The 19,972-nt window shown below is 35.9% G+C and overlaps 2 protein-coding genes and 1 non-coding gene across 8 annotated transcripts in view; 2 read left to right on the top strand and 1 right to left on the bottom strand.

The window, feature by feature from the left end:
* The first annotated feature begins 6,272 nt into the window (after positions 1-6,272).
* On the top strand, positions 6,273-8,780 carry LOC114249512 (distal membrane arm assembly component 2). The gene is made up of 2 exons (XM_028183115.2): positions 6,273-6,908; positions 7,340-8,780. The coding sequence occupies exons 1-2, from the start codon at positions 6,505-6,507 to the stop codon at positions 7,755-7,757; spliced, it is 822 nt and encodes a 273-aa protein (XP_028038916.2). The 5' UTR covers positions 6,273-6,504; the 3' UTR covers positions 7,758-8,780.
* cic (Putative transcription factor capicua) overlaps positions 7,928-19,972 on the bottom strand; it is a 52,162-nt gene continuing 40,117 nt past the window's right edge. For 4 of the 6 annotated variants that reach the window (XM_089728677.1, XM_028183154.2, XM_089728679.1 and 1 more), the window contains exons 23-30: positions 19,569-19,860; positions 18,205-18,299; positions 17,270-17,465; positions 16,088-16,221; positions 15,492-15,635; positions 14,569-14,729; positions 13,947-14,070; positions 7,928-12,230 (exon numbers count right to left, since the gene is read on the bottom strand). In XM_089728677.1, the coding sequence (XP_089584803.1) occupies positions 12,175-12,230; positions 13,947-14,070; positions 14,569-14,729; positions 15,492-15,635; positions 16,088-16,221; positions 17,270-17,465; positions 18,205-18,299; positions 19,569-19,860 (1,202 nt within the window). In that variant the 3' untranslated portion in view covers positions 7,928-12,174. The remainder of the gene's footprint in view (positions 12,231-13,946; positions 14,071-14,568; positions 14,730-15,491; positions 15,636-16,087; positions 16,222-17,269; positions 17,466-18,204; positions 18,300-19,568; positions 19,861-19,972) is intronic. The other 2 variants (XM_089728680.1, XM_089728682.1) reach the window with 1 other exon arrangement.
* On the top strand, positions 13,311-13,384 carry TRNAT-AGU (transfer RNA threonine (anticodon AGU)). The gene has a single exon. It is a non-coding gene; the product is annotated as a tRNA-Thr (tRNA).

The raw sequence follows: 19,972 nt of genomic DNA, 5'->3' as shown, positions 1-19,972 counted from the left end.
TTCAAATTTCCGAACTTTGTCAAAAAATACTGTTGCACACAACATGTGATTTTACATAATTGAGGTTGAGTGCCTATCAAAACCCACGGATAAACCACAACGCGAGTGACACTACGTATCTAAATTCCAGTTTTATTATCAAATTATCATTACTAAAATATTAGATTTTTTCTGACGTCTTCATTTTTTAAATAAACAATGGCACTAGTCGCGCCGTCTGATAGGATTATAGAAAATTTATACGAAAAAGTAAAACTATTCAACAAAAATGAAACGAGAATATCATCAATGTAGTCGAAATTAATTAAATTTGCAACATTAAGGACAACATAAAAATTACCGGTCAAATTTTGATAGCATCTATGTATGTGGGCCTACATGAGAAGCGCAGACTTTCAAATAAAAAAAATTAACCATCGAAACCGGTTCACCTAGAAAGAAGTTGTGTGTTACGAAAAAAAGAAAAAAAATAGAGAACCTCTTTGTCTTTTTTTGAAGTCTTTTTTAAAATGAGCGTGAATGTCAAGAAAAATCATCCAAAAACAACAAATTCTTACCAAAACATTGAGTTTTAAATTCAATCTGCTTCGCTAGCGACTTTGTTGGCGACAAACTTTTAAAATCAATACCTAGTACACGGATAATATTGGATACGGACACTTACCGCTGGGAAATCTCTTGACAGAATTGTTTTGGAATAGCTCATTTTAAAGTTGTGACAGCTTGTGGGATTACAAAGTCACCGGATATTATGTCAAAGCTTCTACTATATTCTCTAGATGAAAATCTGTGACGATCTTAGTTTGATATAAAGCGTGCTTGGTAGCAACATTGTTGTGCAATATCACTATGAACACGAGTTTATTTGTAAGCAAATATTAAGGTGTATTTTATTTCGTACTTCGAAAAACAATGACATCTTCGCGGCTCAAAATACGCTATAGGTACCACAAATAAGAAACCCGAAAACCCATTGAGCGCAATACAAATTGAAAAACTAAAAATACCATTAAACAACTTTACTGGGGGTATGGTGGTCTCGTGAACCCTCATAGGTAGGGATTCGACTTGTTTCTGCCAAGCTGATTGGCGGCATTCACTCAGTCAGCTGAGTCGGTAGCTGCTTCCCCTATATTGCTATAAACCATTAAACAATTCAACATCACTATACTTCGTCACTGATTTCAAAAAGAGAAATATTTTTTTCCTACCTAATCGCTAGTAGCTTAATGCGCTAATCAAACGTCACGCGGACCAGTAGGTGAGCTCACGGGCTCAACCTGAGAGAATTGCTAACACTAGCCCTAGCAAGAGCAGTGCTTCGCTGCATCTACTACCGGATCGGAATCGCGACTCACTGAGAAGATTCGGCGGGAAACTCAGTGGGCTGTGTCTATGGGCTAGTTCGGTAATCGGTGCTTGAAGAACCTAAAAGCACCGAGAGTGGATCCAGGGGATCCGACAAGACATGTTTTTTTTTTTTTTTTTTATTGCTTAGCTGTCTGAACGAGCTCACAGCCCACCTGATGTTAAGTGGTTACTGGAGCCCATAGACATCTACAACGTAAATGCGCCACACACCTTGAGATATAGTTCTAAGGTCTCAGTATAGTCACAACGGCTGCCCCACCCTTCAAACCGAAACGCATTACTGCTTCACGGCAGAAATAGGCGGGGCGGTGGTACCTACCCGTGCGGACTCACAAGAGGTCCTACCACCAGTAATTGAACTTCAATTAAGTTTACCCAATTGCTATTCAGCCGGTGTAACTATACTGAGACCTTAGAACTTATATCTCAAGGTGGGTGGCGTATTTACGTTGTAGATGTCTATGGGCTTCAGTAACCACTTAACACCAGGTGGGCTGTGAGCTCGTCCATCCATCTAAGCAATAAAAAAAAAAAAAAAAAAAAAAAAAAAAATATCAAACTCTTGATGCTAATACCAAATAAAACTCATCATTTATCTTTATAATTGAATTGTAATTAAACAAAAATAAATGTCGGATATTAAGCAAAATGTCAAACAAAATATGTTTTTCTTGCTCGTGTCATCTTTTGCGGATCTAAAAAACTATCAGGGCTAATTTAAAGAATCACATATAGTCTACGAATAATGACATCATTTTCGTTCGACGTGCGGAATTCTAAAAATGGGCCAATCCTGAGCTGGACATCATTGAATTATGATTAATGGACCGCAAGGCTGCGTCACGACTGTCTGGCGAGCTTCCAAACGATGGATACTTGAGGGAACATGTTCCCGGAGACACAATAACGTCATAATATCGTACATAAGTCAGCTGGTAAATGGTATGAAAGTTGTCAATATATATCATTATATATTCGATGGTTTTCTATAGAAAATTGTGTTGATGTTACATGATTTCCAGCAAAGCTTTGCGTGCAAATACATATTAAGTTTTTTTACACTCGTCGGCGGCTTTTGATTATTGAATGATTTATTTCTACGCCAGATCAAGCAAAAGAGGGGGAGGGTGATGGGAGAGATGTGCTCCGCACTAAGCGCCCCCACTTTCCCCCCTTTGCCTTTTCATGAGTTCTGTCTCATGTGAGGTTCGGACGTGGGCTGTTGAGTGACAGGAGGTTTTGGCCAGTTCGACTCCGACATGCCCCGCCCTCCATCCCCAGGGGAGGGGGGAAGTGCGGCGATTTCCTCCTGCCCAAAAAAAAAGATCAAGCAAAAAAAACTACTACAGAAATACTTTTACGATTTAATCTCACCTTTATTATTGTTATTATATCATTTCCGACCACTCGAATAATTTTTGAAATCACTGACGACGCTGTTATTATTTCGTCGACATTTCAATTTTGTACGCTATAGTTTTAATTATGTCTACTATTCACAAAAACCGATGGAAATATAACCAATAATAGTTTTGTTTTTTATTACAATAAGCACATGTCGTTTGTATTGAAATAAATAATATATGATCGATTGTCATTTTTAAAACTGAACGATATTTCGCTGCGTTGTTGCGTGACTTGGGATACCTCGACCGTACAATGAGCCATTAAACTGAAAAATGTTAAATGCATTGTTATTTTGTCAGTTTAAAAGGCTGAAGACAATACAGCCCGCCCGCGCGGTAAGTGGAGTGAACACCACGAATACCAGAGCCGCAGCTAACATAGAAACAAACTCTCCAAATAGATTTTGTTTATAATCCGTATGTTATATATTTAGAGTGTCATTTCCAAATTTCCAATTATCATATATGTTTTCCGTATTTTCTGTACGCCGTTCAATAACTTTAATTTAAGGAATAGTCTAAAATTAAATTCTGACTTAAAAACTGCGAACTGGGGGTCTTGAAATTTTAAAGATACATTGTCATACTTCTTTACCGCTTAGTTTACAGGTTAACTTAATGATTCTGAAACCAAGTTCCTTCGGACACCAGAAAAGGCTTTAACCTAAGACTGCATGTTATAGAAAAAAAACCATCTACATTACATAATTTAGGCGATTCTGAATTCACGGCACAATTCGCAAACAAACGTACCATTTAACAATTGTCGGGAAAAAAAAAAGCGTTTAACTGTACGACTGAATCAGTCTATTTTGCTACGTCATCGGAATAATTTATCAACGTTCATGCAAATTCATTGAAAACGGCACAACTGCCTGCCTAAATAACGATTGAACGAACTATCTGAATCGAGCGATACAAAAACATACCGTGACACGAATGTTGAGCGTTCAATTAAAAACTTTTAAGCTGCATGAGAAAATTACATCTTGTGATGAAATAAACCACAGACACAGCCCACTGAGTTTCTAGCCGGATCTTCTCAGTGGGTCGCATCTCCGATCCGGTGGTAGATTCTGCGAAGGACTGCTTTTACTAGCGTCAGTGTTAGCATCACTCCGGTTTGAGCCCCGTGAGCTCACCTACTAGTTAAGGTTACGCTGAAATAGCCTCTCAAGGCTATCAGCTTAGGGATGAAGACAAAAAAAAGTGTACTTATTGAATTAAATGGGCCACTTTTACAAATGTATGTTCATCAATATGCCTTTGAATAGATTAAAAAAAAATAGCTCAGTTTTCTTGGAAAATTTAATTGCTCCTACAAAAGGAAATTAAGACTATTAAACTTGTTCAATTTCTGAAATTAGTTTTAAAACAGAATCACATCAGGTCGGAGACTAATCTTGCACCAAACAAGAGAGAAGAGGGAATTGCATTACCGGTGATCTTGTTACTCCAGGCGGGTACCGCGTCGCATTACCGCAGGCACAATCGAATTAACTACGATATTGGTAGAATGGAGCCACACTCGCAGCACGCAATCGCGCCGGCTACGACTTTTGTTCATTAACCCACCTGACAAAATTAATAATTTTCGTGTTTAATTAAGAGAAAGTTAACCTCGACTGAGGGTCGGAGTGAAAATTTTATTTTATGCCAGGATTAAATTAGTGCGTTTGAGATTTTATAGTTTAATTTTGTATGCTGCGACTAAATTAAATTGAGTTTCGTCTCCGTTTGCTTGAATTATATTTTTGTTTGATGACATTGATAATAATTGAAAGGAAACCCAATACGCAAAGCTTACATTATTAAATAGTATCAATCTAATTACAGGATAATGCTAGTATTAAAATAAAAGACATGTCCTATAGACAAGAATTGTGATTAGGTTTTTTTTTATAACATTTTAACATTTGGTCCGAAATTTATGGCACATTGTTCGATCTCATTACGAGACTTGTCACGTAAACTTGGAAATTGTGTTTAATCAAATCCGACGCCCCCATGTTTCGATTTGATTAAAACTTTATTTATGCAAGTGCATTGATTTTCTTTATGTATATTTCAGTACAGACAAACATTACTATAGTTTGAGAATTCAACCGATTTTAATCTACGATTTCTTCGGGTATGTTTTCTAAGGATGTACCAAAGAGTAAATAAATACCTACGTTACTTGGCTTGGCTTGCTTGAGATCTAGATCGTGTTCAACGAAGCTATCCTATTCCTTCGGGGCTACTAGCAATAGGTAGGTAGAAAATAACCACACCTGACACACAACTGCGGTACATAATTATGTACATAACAATTAACATTTATTTAGAAATTTAGTATTAATTTATATAGAATTAGTATTAGTTTAGTTCTTTAATTATTATTAAGATTATATTATAGAAACCATATGGTTCTGCTTCAAATGAAATTTAATGAAAACGCTCACTTAGGGCTCACGAGGTGCGCTCTTTTTACCTACAGAGGCTCATAGTCCACCGAATTTCTGGTCGGATCTTCTCAGTGGCTCGGCTTCGATACAGACGTACTTTCTGCGAAGCACTGCTCTTGCTAAGGCTGGTGTTAGCAAATTCTCTCAGGTTGAGCCCGTGAGCTCACCTACACGTCAAGGAGAAGCTGAAATAGCCTCTCAAGCTATCAGCATAGGTAGAAAAAAAAATGTCTAAAACAATTTAAAAAGCTGGTTAAATGAGTCCTTTGCTATGAATTATTTTAATGAAAATTCAAAATTAATCAAATTTATAAAAGTTGCTTTGACTGATTCGTCATTATCAGCAAAATTTTAGACAAGTGGTTAAAAAACATTCAACGAGAAAAAAAAGAGTTTTCGGTAATTCTGTTACTTGCATGGCACAGATTAAATGGAATTTTGGAGATAAAGCTTAAAGTATTTTTTTTTAAACTTGGGTTACAATGATCTCAGCCTGTCCACTGTCCACTGCTGAACATAGGCCTCACCAAGTGATCTCCAGTGCGGCCGGTCCGTTGCCACCAGCATCCAAAGTGACCCAGCGATTCTTACAGGTCGTCGGTCCATCTCGTAGGTGGCCGTCCCACACTGCACTGGCCATTTATGTGGTCTCCACTCGAGGATCCCCCTGCCCCAGCGGCGGTCCGATCCTCACGCTATGTGGCCTGCCCGCTGCCACTTCAGCGTGCTAATCTTACGGGCTATGTCAGCAACTTTGGTTCTTCTACGGATCTACTCATTTCTGATTTGGTCTCGTAGAGAAATACCAAGCATAGCCCTCTCCATAGCTCGCTGCGTGACACTGAGCTTCCTAAAAAAATCCCTGGGTTATAAACAAATGTATTATACGGCTACGTAGAGGTGCTACACGGAGGAGAAACCTCAAAGCATAGCCGGTATAACCAAGAAACAAAAAGGAACCTAACGAGTCTTCATGGCTTTAACCTTTGGGCTATGTTCAATCAAATTTTCGAATGTCAGTACTGTCACCTTTCAAATATGTCAAACGTAAAATGGTAAAAATCCGTAAAAAAAAAATAACCTGAAAACAAAGTAAAGTTATAGAAAGGCCTTTCATAAGACATATTAAAGATATTTTAAGTGTATTTCCTATGACGTACATTTCTAGGTCTCCAATAAGCATTGAGTATGCAATGTTGTTTTAAATGATTGTTATTTAAAAAAAGTTTATTAGAAAAAATATGATTGTGTAAGATATCGTACACCTTTTTAACTACAACATGGTTTTAATCATAAAGTCAGTAGTACGCTCGTATCGGTCTACTATCCATATCATTAGATCGTACTGCGACAATAAATCAATTTATCAAAAAAATGAAGAGGGTCCACAACCCCGAATAATTCACGGCCAAGTCTATCCTGATTGGAGGAAACCATGGATTGAGAGGCAAGGAGAATGGAGAAGCAAATTATCAATTTTTGTAGAAAAAAATCCTAGTCCAGACGTTTTATACGCTATGTCACAAATACCAAATTTAAATTTGAAAATAGTCAGAGAATGGTGGGCTCACATGAGAAACATTCAAGAAGTGGAAAATCAGAAGTATCTCCATGAAAGAGTTGCTGCTTTGGGTTTCAATTTGGCTGCATTACATTTCTTCACATACAGACATGCTGCTGTCAGGTATATAATTCAGTAACTTAAAATATTTTTTATTCTAAAAACTAAAGTGCTCATTTTACAATTCAAGTAATAAAGATGAGGTATGAAAATTGGTACAGTAGTCACATTATGATGTTTAAAAAATCTAGATACTATACTTGCTGGGGAATTTCCCTACTAGGAATGAGCATTTTAAAAAATGTTTAAAATAAATCATTTTCTCAGTGGCTCAATTCCATTATAAAATGAACATTCTAGTTTTTCTGTCGTTAACCTTTACATGAAACTGAGGAGGCTGAGGAATATGCTTGTTGTCATTACTTTTATTTCACACATTTTTTATACAATGTGTGATTTATTATTAGTTTATGCCGGCTATTTGTTACTTGTTATTATTATTTGTTACTTTGATTGTTAACAAACTAAATGTAATAATAACTTTTTAATTCCAGATTAAAAGATTCAAGCGACTGGTTGAAAGGTGATATACTATCTCTGAAACTACCAGATCATTATACTGAGGGTTATTATGTTGAAGCTATTGACTGCTCAAATTTCCATCACGGTGGCATTCGCTATGAAGGCCTAGAAAATCTAAAAGGTCTCAATTTATTGAAATGGTTATCTTTAAGAAATAACAAACACGTTGATGTTTGGTGCTTAGATAGAGTAGCGGGATTGTCAGGCCAATCCTTGGAATATCTTGACATTAGAGGTTGTAAATTTTGCATTGGATGTATTAATGCATTAGCAAGAATGGAGGTTTTGAAATACTTACTTGTCTCTGATCCTGGTGATGACATGGCTCTTCAATCAGGACTGTCAGTGTTAGAAGAAAACAATCCAAATTTGTTCATAAAAGCTGACTGACTTTTTAGTGTGTATTTTAGTTAAAATATGTTGTAAATAAAGAATGGTACATTGTAAATAAACTGGTATTGTTTGCAAAAAATAATGAAATATCTTTAATATATAAATATTCCTTGGATAATACATTACAATGTGCTTGAGAGGACAGAAGATATTAATAAAAAACACCATTGTTTTTAAGGATTTTTTTATGTTTTAACATAAGTTCGTACAATGATCCAATATGCTCGAACAAACTGTCCACAATGCTGATAAATTGAAAACGTGCGTACGTTCGTGTTCCGCTTCGATGTAATACAAGTGACAGTGAGAATAACAGTGCCATTTGTTGGTCCTTCATATAATTTTCGTTCAAAAACATTCACATCATAAATTTTCACTATTTTCCAATCTAATATACATTAAATCGATAATTATTAAACCTAAATAAAACATCTAAACAAGATATTTACATTTACGCCATTCCGACTAAACAACTAAGACTAATGCCTTGTGTAGAAATAAATAACGAATATGAAATGCTTCATTTAAAATATCCCTTTTCAAATAACTACTAACATTTCTTAAAATATACTTTAAATTGTTACATGCTTCAAAATTAATTCAGTCTAATAAAAAAAAACCTGCTTATTATCCACTGGTTATTGACTGACAAAGCCTAGGAGATACAGAAATAGCACTTATCGAAATAAAATGATACAATATTATTGCTCCATAGTCACACGCTAAGATTCGAAAGTCAATAAGGCACTAGCAATACGCAGCTTGCATACATTCGTTTCATATTTGTTATTAGAACAACAATAGACATTTCGCTCACAAACTCAACCAGTTTCGCTATTACAAAATATCAACAAGGGAAAACTAAAAAGACGGATAGACAGCTTTTGACAAATCGAAACATTCAATACAAACAACCGTAAAAGTAAATCGCGAAACTATTTCTCCAATTACTATTATTATTATGTTATGTATGGGAAGCAACAGATTGTATGTTATATGGAAGTAAAAATAAAAATAACATTGGTCGTTTTCTTATAAAAGTCGTTTACAAATTAAAGTTGTAGTCCTCGAGCTCTAATTGAACAATTCAAATTCGAAGAGTATGTTGCCACATAATTTGAGTACAGTAATTTACTGTGTACTTATAAGAAAACAAACGAAGAGATTGCATATAAATAAAAACCGTAAAATCGCGACTAAATATATTGCATTAAATAAAATCACCGATTTATTAAAAAATATATATATATATATATAAACATTTATACTGTATAAATGAAAGCGGTATCTCAAAAGCTAAAGGGAAACAGGCATTGGAATATTAAGCATCATTATGAATATAATTAGAAAATATATCGATCCTAATGAAATCGACATCCCACAATACGCATCTCTACTATTGGTTAACTGGTAACAAAACAGCACTATATAATGTGATTTAAAAAAAAAACGTAGGAAAACAAAGAAGCGACTCAACTGACTGACGCGTAGTATTAGAATTATACCAAAAACTGTAAAAAGAAAAATTAAATTAAAAAAAAATTCACAGATCTTCTGTAGAATATCAACAATGCCGAGTTTTGGTATGACTACTAATATGTACGCGATTACAGAGGAATATTATAACAGTGCGAAAATATCTCTTATATTTATTTAATAAATTCATTTTCATTTCCAGACTCCTAAAGCAATTATGTACAAACTATTAATTATCGTCCCAAAGAGATCATTTAAAAAATACAATTTTGATATATACACATATATTTTATTGGCCGAAAATTTCATGAGTATATAAACTACATATTTCTCTCTTTTTTTCTCTCAATTTATCTACAAGAATTAGCATTACCTAAATTATAAGAAAATCCCTAATTACTTTGAGAGCCGGGAATACTTAGCACTAATTAGAATTATTTTTCTAATATTTACAATGAGATTATAACGTATTTCATTTATCTAGTGTCGTTAATGATTTGAGCTGTTTGTATATAAACAATTCATGGATAATTCAATTTTCATACATTTTAATGATGCTTTCTACTAAACTTTGTTTTTTGCAATTAAAATTTATATCCATTTTATATTCATTTTAAGCTAAATTTAAATATTAATCTCGGCACGATAAACACATGCCTCGCAAAGTTTCATGTTAAACTCCGAAGTGTTTTCAAAGTATTTAAATAAATATGCGCATCTAATAAATGATAAAAAAACACAAAAAAATTCTATTCAAACACATGGAAGACTAACATCACAACATAAATATAGAAAACGATACAAAATATTCTTAAACAATAACATAACATGAATGCACCAATATTTATTTATATATAATATACATATATCGTTACTTTGTCGTAATGTATGTACACAACGTACATGCAATATTGTCACATCGCACCATTTTGTGTGATCAATTTCTATTCGTTAAAAATAACGGTTCGACTCTAATTTTGTATTAATTAATTAAGCAAGTCATTAACAGGTTAATTCAAATGTTGATTTTAATATGAGCAAACAAAACAAAAACCATTAATGATTATGATTATTAGGAAAACATGATCTGTTGCAAACTCAAAACCGTGACTTTCATAAATCAAATGTTGCCATGTATCAAACATTATGCAACATTACTTCATAACAAGATTATATTATACTATAGTCATATAAATGCAGGATCGATTTAATAATAATTATTGACTACATATAAAAATCACCACAGCAAACAGATTCGACATTTAGTCAACTGTTATAATTGCACTTATCCAATTAACCCATAATTTGTATATTCATATGTTTTGATTAAAACACAGTGTATTTTATTTGTATGTAAGATATGACATGTTACCCAACCAAATTGATTGATATTGAATGATTTATATGGCTTTAACTAGAAATTTTAAATGTAGGTATATACTCTACATACGATTTATTAAAAGATTAACTGTTTTGAGAATATTCAAACGAAATACTTATTTACTTTGGCGTACGGAACTAACAAATCTGTGACGAGAGACACAGGTTACGTATGTGTGCGATTTCATTTATACACTCACACATCACCGTTCACGCTTAAAATACTATACATGTAAAATGTACTGAGATCGTGCCCAAATGAAGATGTACTCGGCATGTTCTTAACAAAAAAAAAAAATCGTTCGTCAAATCTTTCGGGTTCCGCGAAACAATTCGATAGATTGCGGACGAATCACGCTCCATTCCATATTCAAACTTACAAAATTAAATTGCAAAACGTTCCTAGACGTTTGCACGGCTAAATTTCTCAATCGGTAAAATTTACCAAACTTTATATAGGGCTCTTTCGATAAACATAATAGAATGTTTCGTTCTAAAATCAAAAATTCAATATAATTAACACTACAATTACATATTAATATGTATTCCGAAAACGCTTATTATTTACAAACGAAATAATAATTACAAAAACATCGATATTATCATTTGTTACATTCGAATTTTAAAATGTCTCTTTTTCATTATCGTAACAGTAAGCGAATGATTAAAGTTTCCATCGACCTGTGAGTTAGTATTGTTTGGTGTGCGATACAAAATTATCATGCCAATTAGAGGATACAATTCAAAATGTCTCTTTTTTTATTATCGTAACAGTAAGCGAATGATTAATGTTTCCATCCTGTGAGTTAGTATTGTTTGATGTGCGATACAAAATGATCATGCCAATTTGATACAAAACTTTCACACCATGTTTATATTAACACCTGTCCTCTTTCACGCTTGCTTATCAAATTTAGAACAAGGTAGACAGAAACACGGAAAACATACAACAACAAAAACAACTGTGTGATTAGTGCGTGTTTTTTAACGTTCTCTATAGCGTAAAAGTTTGCCCAATTTTGTATGCAGTTGCAACAGCGCCCCTAACGGCAAAAGTAGGCAAACGATCCCATTCCATACAAATATGAGCTAACTTTTACGCTATCGAGAACGTTAAAAAACTCGCACTAAGCACACAGTTCGCTGTCACTGCGATACACAATAATAAATTCACAACATTGCAACAATGGAATTTATATTTATGAAAACCCTTTCGCACCATACAAAATATCCTAAGAAAACAGACTTTTTAATGATTTTTTTTTTGTTGTTTTAATCTAATAAAACCTTTTTCTTTTATTATTTTATGATTTTAAATGTGCGTGTGAACCATGAACGCATTCATTAGCATTATATTTTCACTAGAACGTTTCATGTCGAAGTGCGAAAACCTCATACACAACCAATTTCTTTACACGTTACAGAACATCTACTCTAACAACGAATTGTTTTGAAAACAATTTAGTAAGAAATTATTATAATTATTTTTTTTTTATTAAAATTGTGGTCACCATTTCTCTCACTCCTGCACTACAATGGAGATGGTGTAACGTCGTCGCTAACTGGCCGTCGACGTGGAATGCAATGGAGCCGACACGAGTGGCGAATTCACATCTGTAACAGAAGTAATTCGTATTTAGAAAAATATATATATTTGATTGCATAGATGGGTGGACGAGCACACAGCACACCTGGTGTTAAGTGGTTCCCGGAGCCCATAAAAATCTACAACGCAAATGCCGCCACCCAACTTGAGATATGAGTTTTAAGGTCTCACTTTTAACGTCACTACCCGCCTGTGGGATTCGAACACCGGTGCATCGCTAGATACGAATGCACCGGACGTCTTATCCTTTAGGCCACGACGACTCAGTGACGTATATTCCGTAACAAAGAGCTCAACTTTCCCAACGACTTCCCAGTAACTTGTTCCAACAACCCGGAACAAATACTATAGTGTCCGTCCTATGGTGGGGATTGACTTGCTATGCTATGTAACTTCTAATGTGGGAGTATTCTCGTATAAAGCGCCCGCATGACCCCATATAACGCGTTGTACACAAATGAATTGAATTGTTTTATTTTGTCAATTTTTTTTTTTTAATAATACTAATATTTATTCAAGCCTCTTAAAATGCAAACACGTACAAGAATTCTTAACACTAATATATTAATATACATGGCTTTTTTATTAGGTATACAATAACAAAATTCCCTGACTTTTATGCTAGGAAAACCTGTGTTACAAAAGTCAGTGGTTCAGTGCTAGGTCACCAGGTAAAGAAAGTTAAATGAATCACGTTTAAAAACTTGAAAGTGAAAAATTTGTATCCCATTAAAGGGGATTTAAATCTAATATCAATCTTATAACAAAAACAACTGTGACGATGTACCTGAAATTAATTGTGAAGTGTACAAATCATTAAAAATAACAGTACATAACTAGTATACTGTATCTAGTATTTATTTATAGCTATGTTTGTAAACCATTACAAACATTTAAAATCAATTAGGAGTTTTACTGTTGCATTTGTGTTTTATTTGCAATATTATATAGGTATATGAATCATAAAATCGAAAATGAAGTCGATATAATAAATTATATTCTATTACATACCTTCATAATATTGTCAGATATTGTATTTTATCGCAAACCCTAAGAAATATATATAAAATTTCGAATCGGGCAGACGTGGCGCCGTGGCTTAGTTGGTTAAAGCGCCTGTCTAGTAAACAGGAGATCGCGAGTTCGAATCTCGCCGGGGCCTGTCTTAGAGGACAAGTTTTTTGTATTTCTTTATATTACTCAAAAATGAGAGATCTTTGAACAAAATTGTAATCACACCTGAATCATATTATTTATTTTTGTTGTTATTATATCATGTTATTTATGCCTTAATTTACAAAAAAATTTTATTTTTATTGTTAAGCATTTTTTATTCATTTTCACAATATTAATTTCAAGAATTGTCTCAAAGCAATGTTCCCTTAGTCAATAGTGCGTGTACTAAATAATTACTACCTTTACCACTAGATAGTTAGTATAAAACAAAGTCGCTTTCTCTGTCCCTATATCCCTATGTATGCTTAAATCTTTAAAACTACGCAACGGATTTTGATGCAGTTTTTTTTAATAGATAGAGTGATTGAAGAGGAAGGTTTATATGAATAATAACATCAATTAAATAGTGGAGAAATCAATAATAAACTACAGTTTCCGAAGCGAAGCGAGGGCGGGTCGCTAATTATAGATATAAAACTTTTTTCAATGATCATTTTTAAGTGCTAAACAGCTATGCTTTAGGATAGTAATATTTTCTGGAAACTTACTCGTCGGTGTGTTGACCTCCGAATGCGGTGTCAAGTTGTTCGACTGCGCCATCAGCTTTTGTCGAACTTCGCGTATCTTCAATTGCAGGGATGTTTTTGTTGGGAATATGTCCATGTGAGTTGCCTATGTGATAATTGAAACTGATAAGTACGAATTGAACTTATGGATTGGAATTACTATTTTAGTACTGTTGGTAGGACCTCTTGTGAGTCCACACGGATAGGTACCAACACCCTGCCTATTTCTGCCGTGAAGCAGTAATGCGTTTCGGTTTGAAGGGTGGGGCAGCCGTTGTAACTATACTGACATCTTAGAACTTATATCTCAAGGTGGGTGGCAGCATTTACTTTGTAGATATCTATGGGCGAACTGTTTTGCAACAAAAAATATTTTATTGTAAACATTGTTTATAATATGTATTTGTAATTTGTCTTTAATACCTGTAAGTTATTTGTAATAAGTGTCTGTAATATAAATTGCTGTATATTTGAAATTATATAGAACAGACAATGCTGTATGGGCTTAGATCCCCTTGCCTTTCCTAATAAGGAAAAACTTAACACCAGGGGGCCGTGAGCTCGTCTACCCAACTAAGCAATAAAAAATAAAAAAGTGCCTCACCTGAAAATTAGTCGTGGCCTGTGTGGTCGGGAACATGCCGTGGTCCTTGAACAGCTTGAGCACGAGGTGGCGGCGCTGCTCCAACACCTTGCGGTGGCCGGCCTCGCCGCGCGGGCCCGACACCGGCGTGCGCGGCGACATCTCCTCCGCGCTCTCCGACACTGTACACACGCAAACGTCACTCTACGGCAGCGATCGGGGAACCAGGGTACATTACCCCAAATGGGGTAAAATGAAATTTTGGGGGGTAAAAATGAAACTTTTGTGAGTAAAAAGTATATATTGAAATGAAACTTCTTTAGAATCGTTAAATTTTTTGTTATTGTTTTCTTTACAAAATTATCATGGGGGCTATAATATGAAAGATACTAAAAAGAAGTGATATGGTTTTTTTTTTGTTCTTCGCCATGTGGTAATATCAACTTACACAAAAATAATTTAGGATAATAATTAAAAAACTTCCTCGACCGCTGCTCTACGGGAAACCTCTAGCCGTGGCTAAAACGTAGTTGCAGAGCCAAAACCTAATTGGATCATGAGATTAGATGGACCTAAGCAAGGCTAGGTTTACATGAAATCATTCTAAAAATATATTCTTGGTGATTTATGTTTATAAACTTGTAGTAAGTATATTGCTCTCTTAAATCAAAATATTTTCACACATATTTGAATCCAATTTTTAAAGCCGTGCTGTTAACGATCAGAATGATTGAGTTTGAGTCAAATTGGAGAGTATCGACTGATTAATATGGAAAAATAACTTGTGTATGTCCCCAATTATGGTACTAATTATTTCTGAATTATACATGTATCCCCTTTTACAATCAACATCAGGTCATTAAGGATATTTAATAAAAATATAGTTTATAAAAGCTTCTATATCAGAAAGATACATGTAAAAAGTTTTAATTTTTTTAACATACCTCGAAACGTCTCTAGATTAAAGTCCGGTCCGAAAAACGTGTTCCCGACCAGCTTGTTGGTGGAGGTGTGCGGGGTCGGGATGCCGTTCCCGTTCAGCACTTCCGATTCTATTTGAGGCGTCACGATCGTATTGCCTTCGTCGTCTGAAATTTATCTAAAATTTAGATACTGGGGGTAGGACCTCTTGTGAGTCCGCACGGGTAGATACCATCACCCCGCCTATTTCTGCCGTGAAGCAGTAACGCGTTTCGGTTTGAAGGGTGGGGCAGCCGTTGTGACTATACTGAGATCTTAGTAGAACTTATATCTCAAGGTGGGTGGCGCATTTACGTTGTAGATGTCTATGGACTCCAGTAACCACTTAACACCAAGTGGGTTGTGAGTTCGTCCAACCATTTAAGCAATAAAAAAATAAAAAATTTATTTGTTAAAGAAAAATGTTTAGAAGTTTCTATACAGTATTTAAGAGACATTTTAGCGAGAAATCTTTGTTTTTAGCTAACAAGAGTGTTTCTTTTAAAAACGAAACCGTTTGAAAGCCAGTAAAATATTTGGCTTTCGAGAATCGCAGGCGAGTACTCTATACCTCACTTACCTATACCAAGCTTCTTCTTCCTGAGATAGAGCTGCGGACTCCGCGGCACGACCATCGCGCTAGGGCTGCACGCCTCCGGCTTGAATTGCGGCAGCGTGCTGAATTTCTGCTCGAAATTCACCGTTTCCAGCACTCTGAACGAATCAAACAAACGCTTTTATCAACACAATATCTTAAACTACAATAATCAATGCAATTCTAGCGAAATGAATTGGACCATTCCAAAAAGTCGTTACAGTTATTTTACGTATTACGTGACATTTAGATCCTGGTCTAGACGGTGACTTTACATAGCTCCATACTTCGTAGCGAAATTTCGAACTTTTTGCCTTGGTATAGAGTTCCATTTCCTAAAGCACCATGGTGCCCCAAGCGCAGCGCCATTGCAGGAGTTGATACTCCACTACTATCAAATTAGCAATCGAATACTGCCTTTATTGACATACGTACAAAGACTAGTTTTACTTCTCGAACACAAATCGATATTTAGCGTTTGTTAGTCGTAGTTAGTAGATAGTAAAGACTATCTCCAGAATCAGTAATGAAGTAATTTCTTCGGTTTTCGCGAGTCTTAAACGTAACTGACACCACTTTCACTATTTAATCTGACTGATGACTGGCACGTGGTCGTCGGCGAACACGAAAACCGTGGAGTAGTCGAAACGTAGAAAATAATATTATTAAGATGACAATAAAAACTCGAAATTGAGCCGTAACGCACATCTTTTTTTTTTTTTAGCTGAGAGCCTTGAGAGGCTATTTCAGCGTAACCTTAATTAACTAGTAGGTGAGCTCACGGGGCTCAAACCTGACGACGTTGCTAACACGAACCCTAGCAAGAGCCGTGCTTCGCAGAATCTACCACCGGATTGGAAACGCGACCCACCGAGAAGATCCGGCGAGAAACTCAGTGGGCTGTGTCTGTGGGTTAATTTACTCGTCGAGCCCTTCGTCGCAAGCGACGGGTTCGACGAGAACGGTGACGGGTGCTTGAGGTACCTAAAAGCACCGTTAGTGGATCGAGAGGATCCGAAATGGGGTGTTTGGGGCGACGTCGACTGTTTTCCATTCTGTCCGCAGCATCGGGAATGTAGTTACCGGCGGTCACGATGAGAGGGTTCTCGTGTCGTGCCGCTTTATCGAAGTGGAACGCAGATCAATTGAACAGGTAAGTATGCGTACTTGTCACGTCCATCTTCGTTGCCTTTCTTGAAGAGGCTCTTCTTGTGCGAGGGACTAGGCAGGTTGTCGGCGGAGGGGGGCGGCTGCGGCGAGGGCGACGGCTCGTTCATGTTCTGATTCAGCTGATGCGACGCGTTGCTGCTGTCCGGGGGCGGAGCAGTCTGCTCGTTGGAGTTCGATGAGCTCGTCGAGGTGCCTGTGCAGAACATCATATTACATTGATTTTTTTTTAGGAATTTTATGACCTGGTAACTAAGACCTTTAAGTCGTGTCTTATTTCAATTTATATTCTTATTTTTATGAGAAATTATAATATGGAAAGAAATGAAATGATACTGATTAATTTGAGACATTAATCAAATGAGACGAAATGAAATGAGATGATATGGAATCATATATAATCTCAGTAAAATGGTGGTCATTTACTGAGACTTTTTCAGTTCACTTTTTGGAGGATCCCCAGAAATTTCGTTCAGCGGCTTTGTTTGATTTTACCACATTTGTGCACTTTCACAGATACTAAACAATCAATAAACCACCGTTATTACACATTTAAACCTGAAGAATCACTAAATAGACAAAATAAAACAAATCACACAACTACACTCCTGGCGTTCCCGCCAAAAAGTCCGGCATTAATGATGCGCCGCGAGATTTACTTATTTAAATTGCTTTTATTTAATTAATCGAAATCTAATAAACGCACATTATCTTCTCCTATTTATTAAGAATATAGTTATCATTCTAATTATAGTTATCAAAATTCGTACACAATTGCTGCAAATCTCGATAGGTCAATGCAATTTGAATAATAGTGAATGTTGGAATAGTGGTAAGTTACCTATCTACTAAATCAGTTTTTCAATAGCGTTTTATGCTAAGTAGATCGGGTGAACGTGGTAAAATGTGGTTAAATATATTTATTGTATACTAACCCCGACTGAGTCTCTTTTGCAAAGGCGCCCGTCCAAGCTGCGCAGGCGTGGGCGCCAGCGGGAAAGGGCGGGTCTCCTCCACTTCCCCCCACTCACTAGAACAAAATAGATTATTGACAATGCATATATGCCATTTTTTTTATTGCTTAGATGGGTGGACGAACTCATACGTTCCAACTTGTAGATAAGGACAGTGTTAATTCAGGATAAGCGAGACAGACATCATGGTATCCAAATTGTGACGTCTGTTGGTCCTGGGATTCACTTGATACTAGGTGGACTGAGAGTTCAAACATATGCAAAAATAATAATGATAAATTGAGCATGTAAATTAATATCGACAAATCCTTCAATGTCCATGCACAGATTGTGCTAAAAAGAACTATTCCATTTTTTTGGGTCATCATCATCATAGTCGGTTGCTCTTGGCAGAGCAGTCGTGATCATGTGGAATTCTTGTTTATTAAAGCCTTGACAGATGTTTTCCATAATTTGCGAACTAAGGCTTGGCGCGCGCACTCGTTAAGTGGGTTTTCAGTAAGGTTTTTCACCTGATCAGTCCAGCGTATGGATTCTTCCACGAGATCTCTTACCATTACTTGGGTCAAGTAACGTATTTTTATTTTATTTTATTGCTTAGATGGGGTGTACGAGCTCACAGCCCACCTGGTGTTAGTGGTTACGGTTAAGGTCTCAAGTATAGTTACAACGGCTGCCCCGCCCTTCAAACCGAAACGCATTACTGCTTCACAGCAGAAATAGGTAGAGTGGTGGTAACTACCCATGCAGACTCACAAGAGGTCCTACCACCAGTAAGGTCCTACCACCAGTAAGGTCCTACCACCAGTAACAGCATGCAAATATAGTTACATTAATGTCAAATAGTGTGTTCCTATGATATAGGAAGGTACCACCACCCTACCTATTTCTGCTGTGAAGCAGTAATGCCTTGTGGTTTAAAGGGTGCGGCTGTCCAAAAAGGTTACCATAAAACTGAGACTTACACACAGACTACTAATCAATAAAAAAAATTGTTACCGCAGCCAATAAGCAATACAAATAGAATGCTGTCAATCAATACTAATATGTATATTTATATATCTACAATGGTTTTTACGGATGTTCCGTTATAACTACTGAACCATGCATCCGATTGACTTGAAACTTGGTATCCATGTAGAAAATACATGTACTTAATGGATAGGCTAATATTTATATGAGTGTTGGACTCCCTACACCAGTTGCGGGGGCGTTAATGATGAGAATCTTTGTGGGGGTGAGAAATAATAATGTTAATTTTAAATGCCCAGCGAAGCGGAGGGGTACAGCTAGTCACCTTATATAAATCTTTCAATATTACTCACGATATGGGTTTGGGTAAGGGATGACTGTTGCTCTGAGAGACGATCACGGTTGGACCATTTTGCATGTTCAATTGATGCTGCAGTTGCGTCTGTTGTTGGTGTTGTTGCTGCTGATGTTGTTGTTGTTGTTGCTGATACTGTTGTTGTTGAATATGTTGCTGTTGTTGTTGATGCTGTTGCTGCTGGTGCAGTTGCTGATGCTGTTGTTGATGCTGTTGTTGATGTTGCTGTTGATGCTGCTGTTGCTGTTGTTGCTGTTGATTTGTCTGAGTTGCGGGGCTGCTTGTATCTACTTTAGGACCACATATCCTTTTATAAGACTCATATTTTTTTTATTTTTTAAATATATAATTATACAATTAAATAATGAAATACAAATGAAGTTTGATATTCAAATGTTCTTA

This window comes from Bombyx mandarina, chromosome 07, assembly GCF_030267445.1.
Source record: "Bombyx mandarina strain Sakado chromosome 07, ASM3026744v2".
In the NCBI taxonomy this organism is placed as follows: Eukaryota; Metazoa; Arthropoda; class Insecta; order Lepidoptera; family Bombycidae; genus Bombyx; species Bombyx mandarina.
This window is presented reverse-complemented; position numbering and strand designations above follow the sequence as displayed.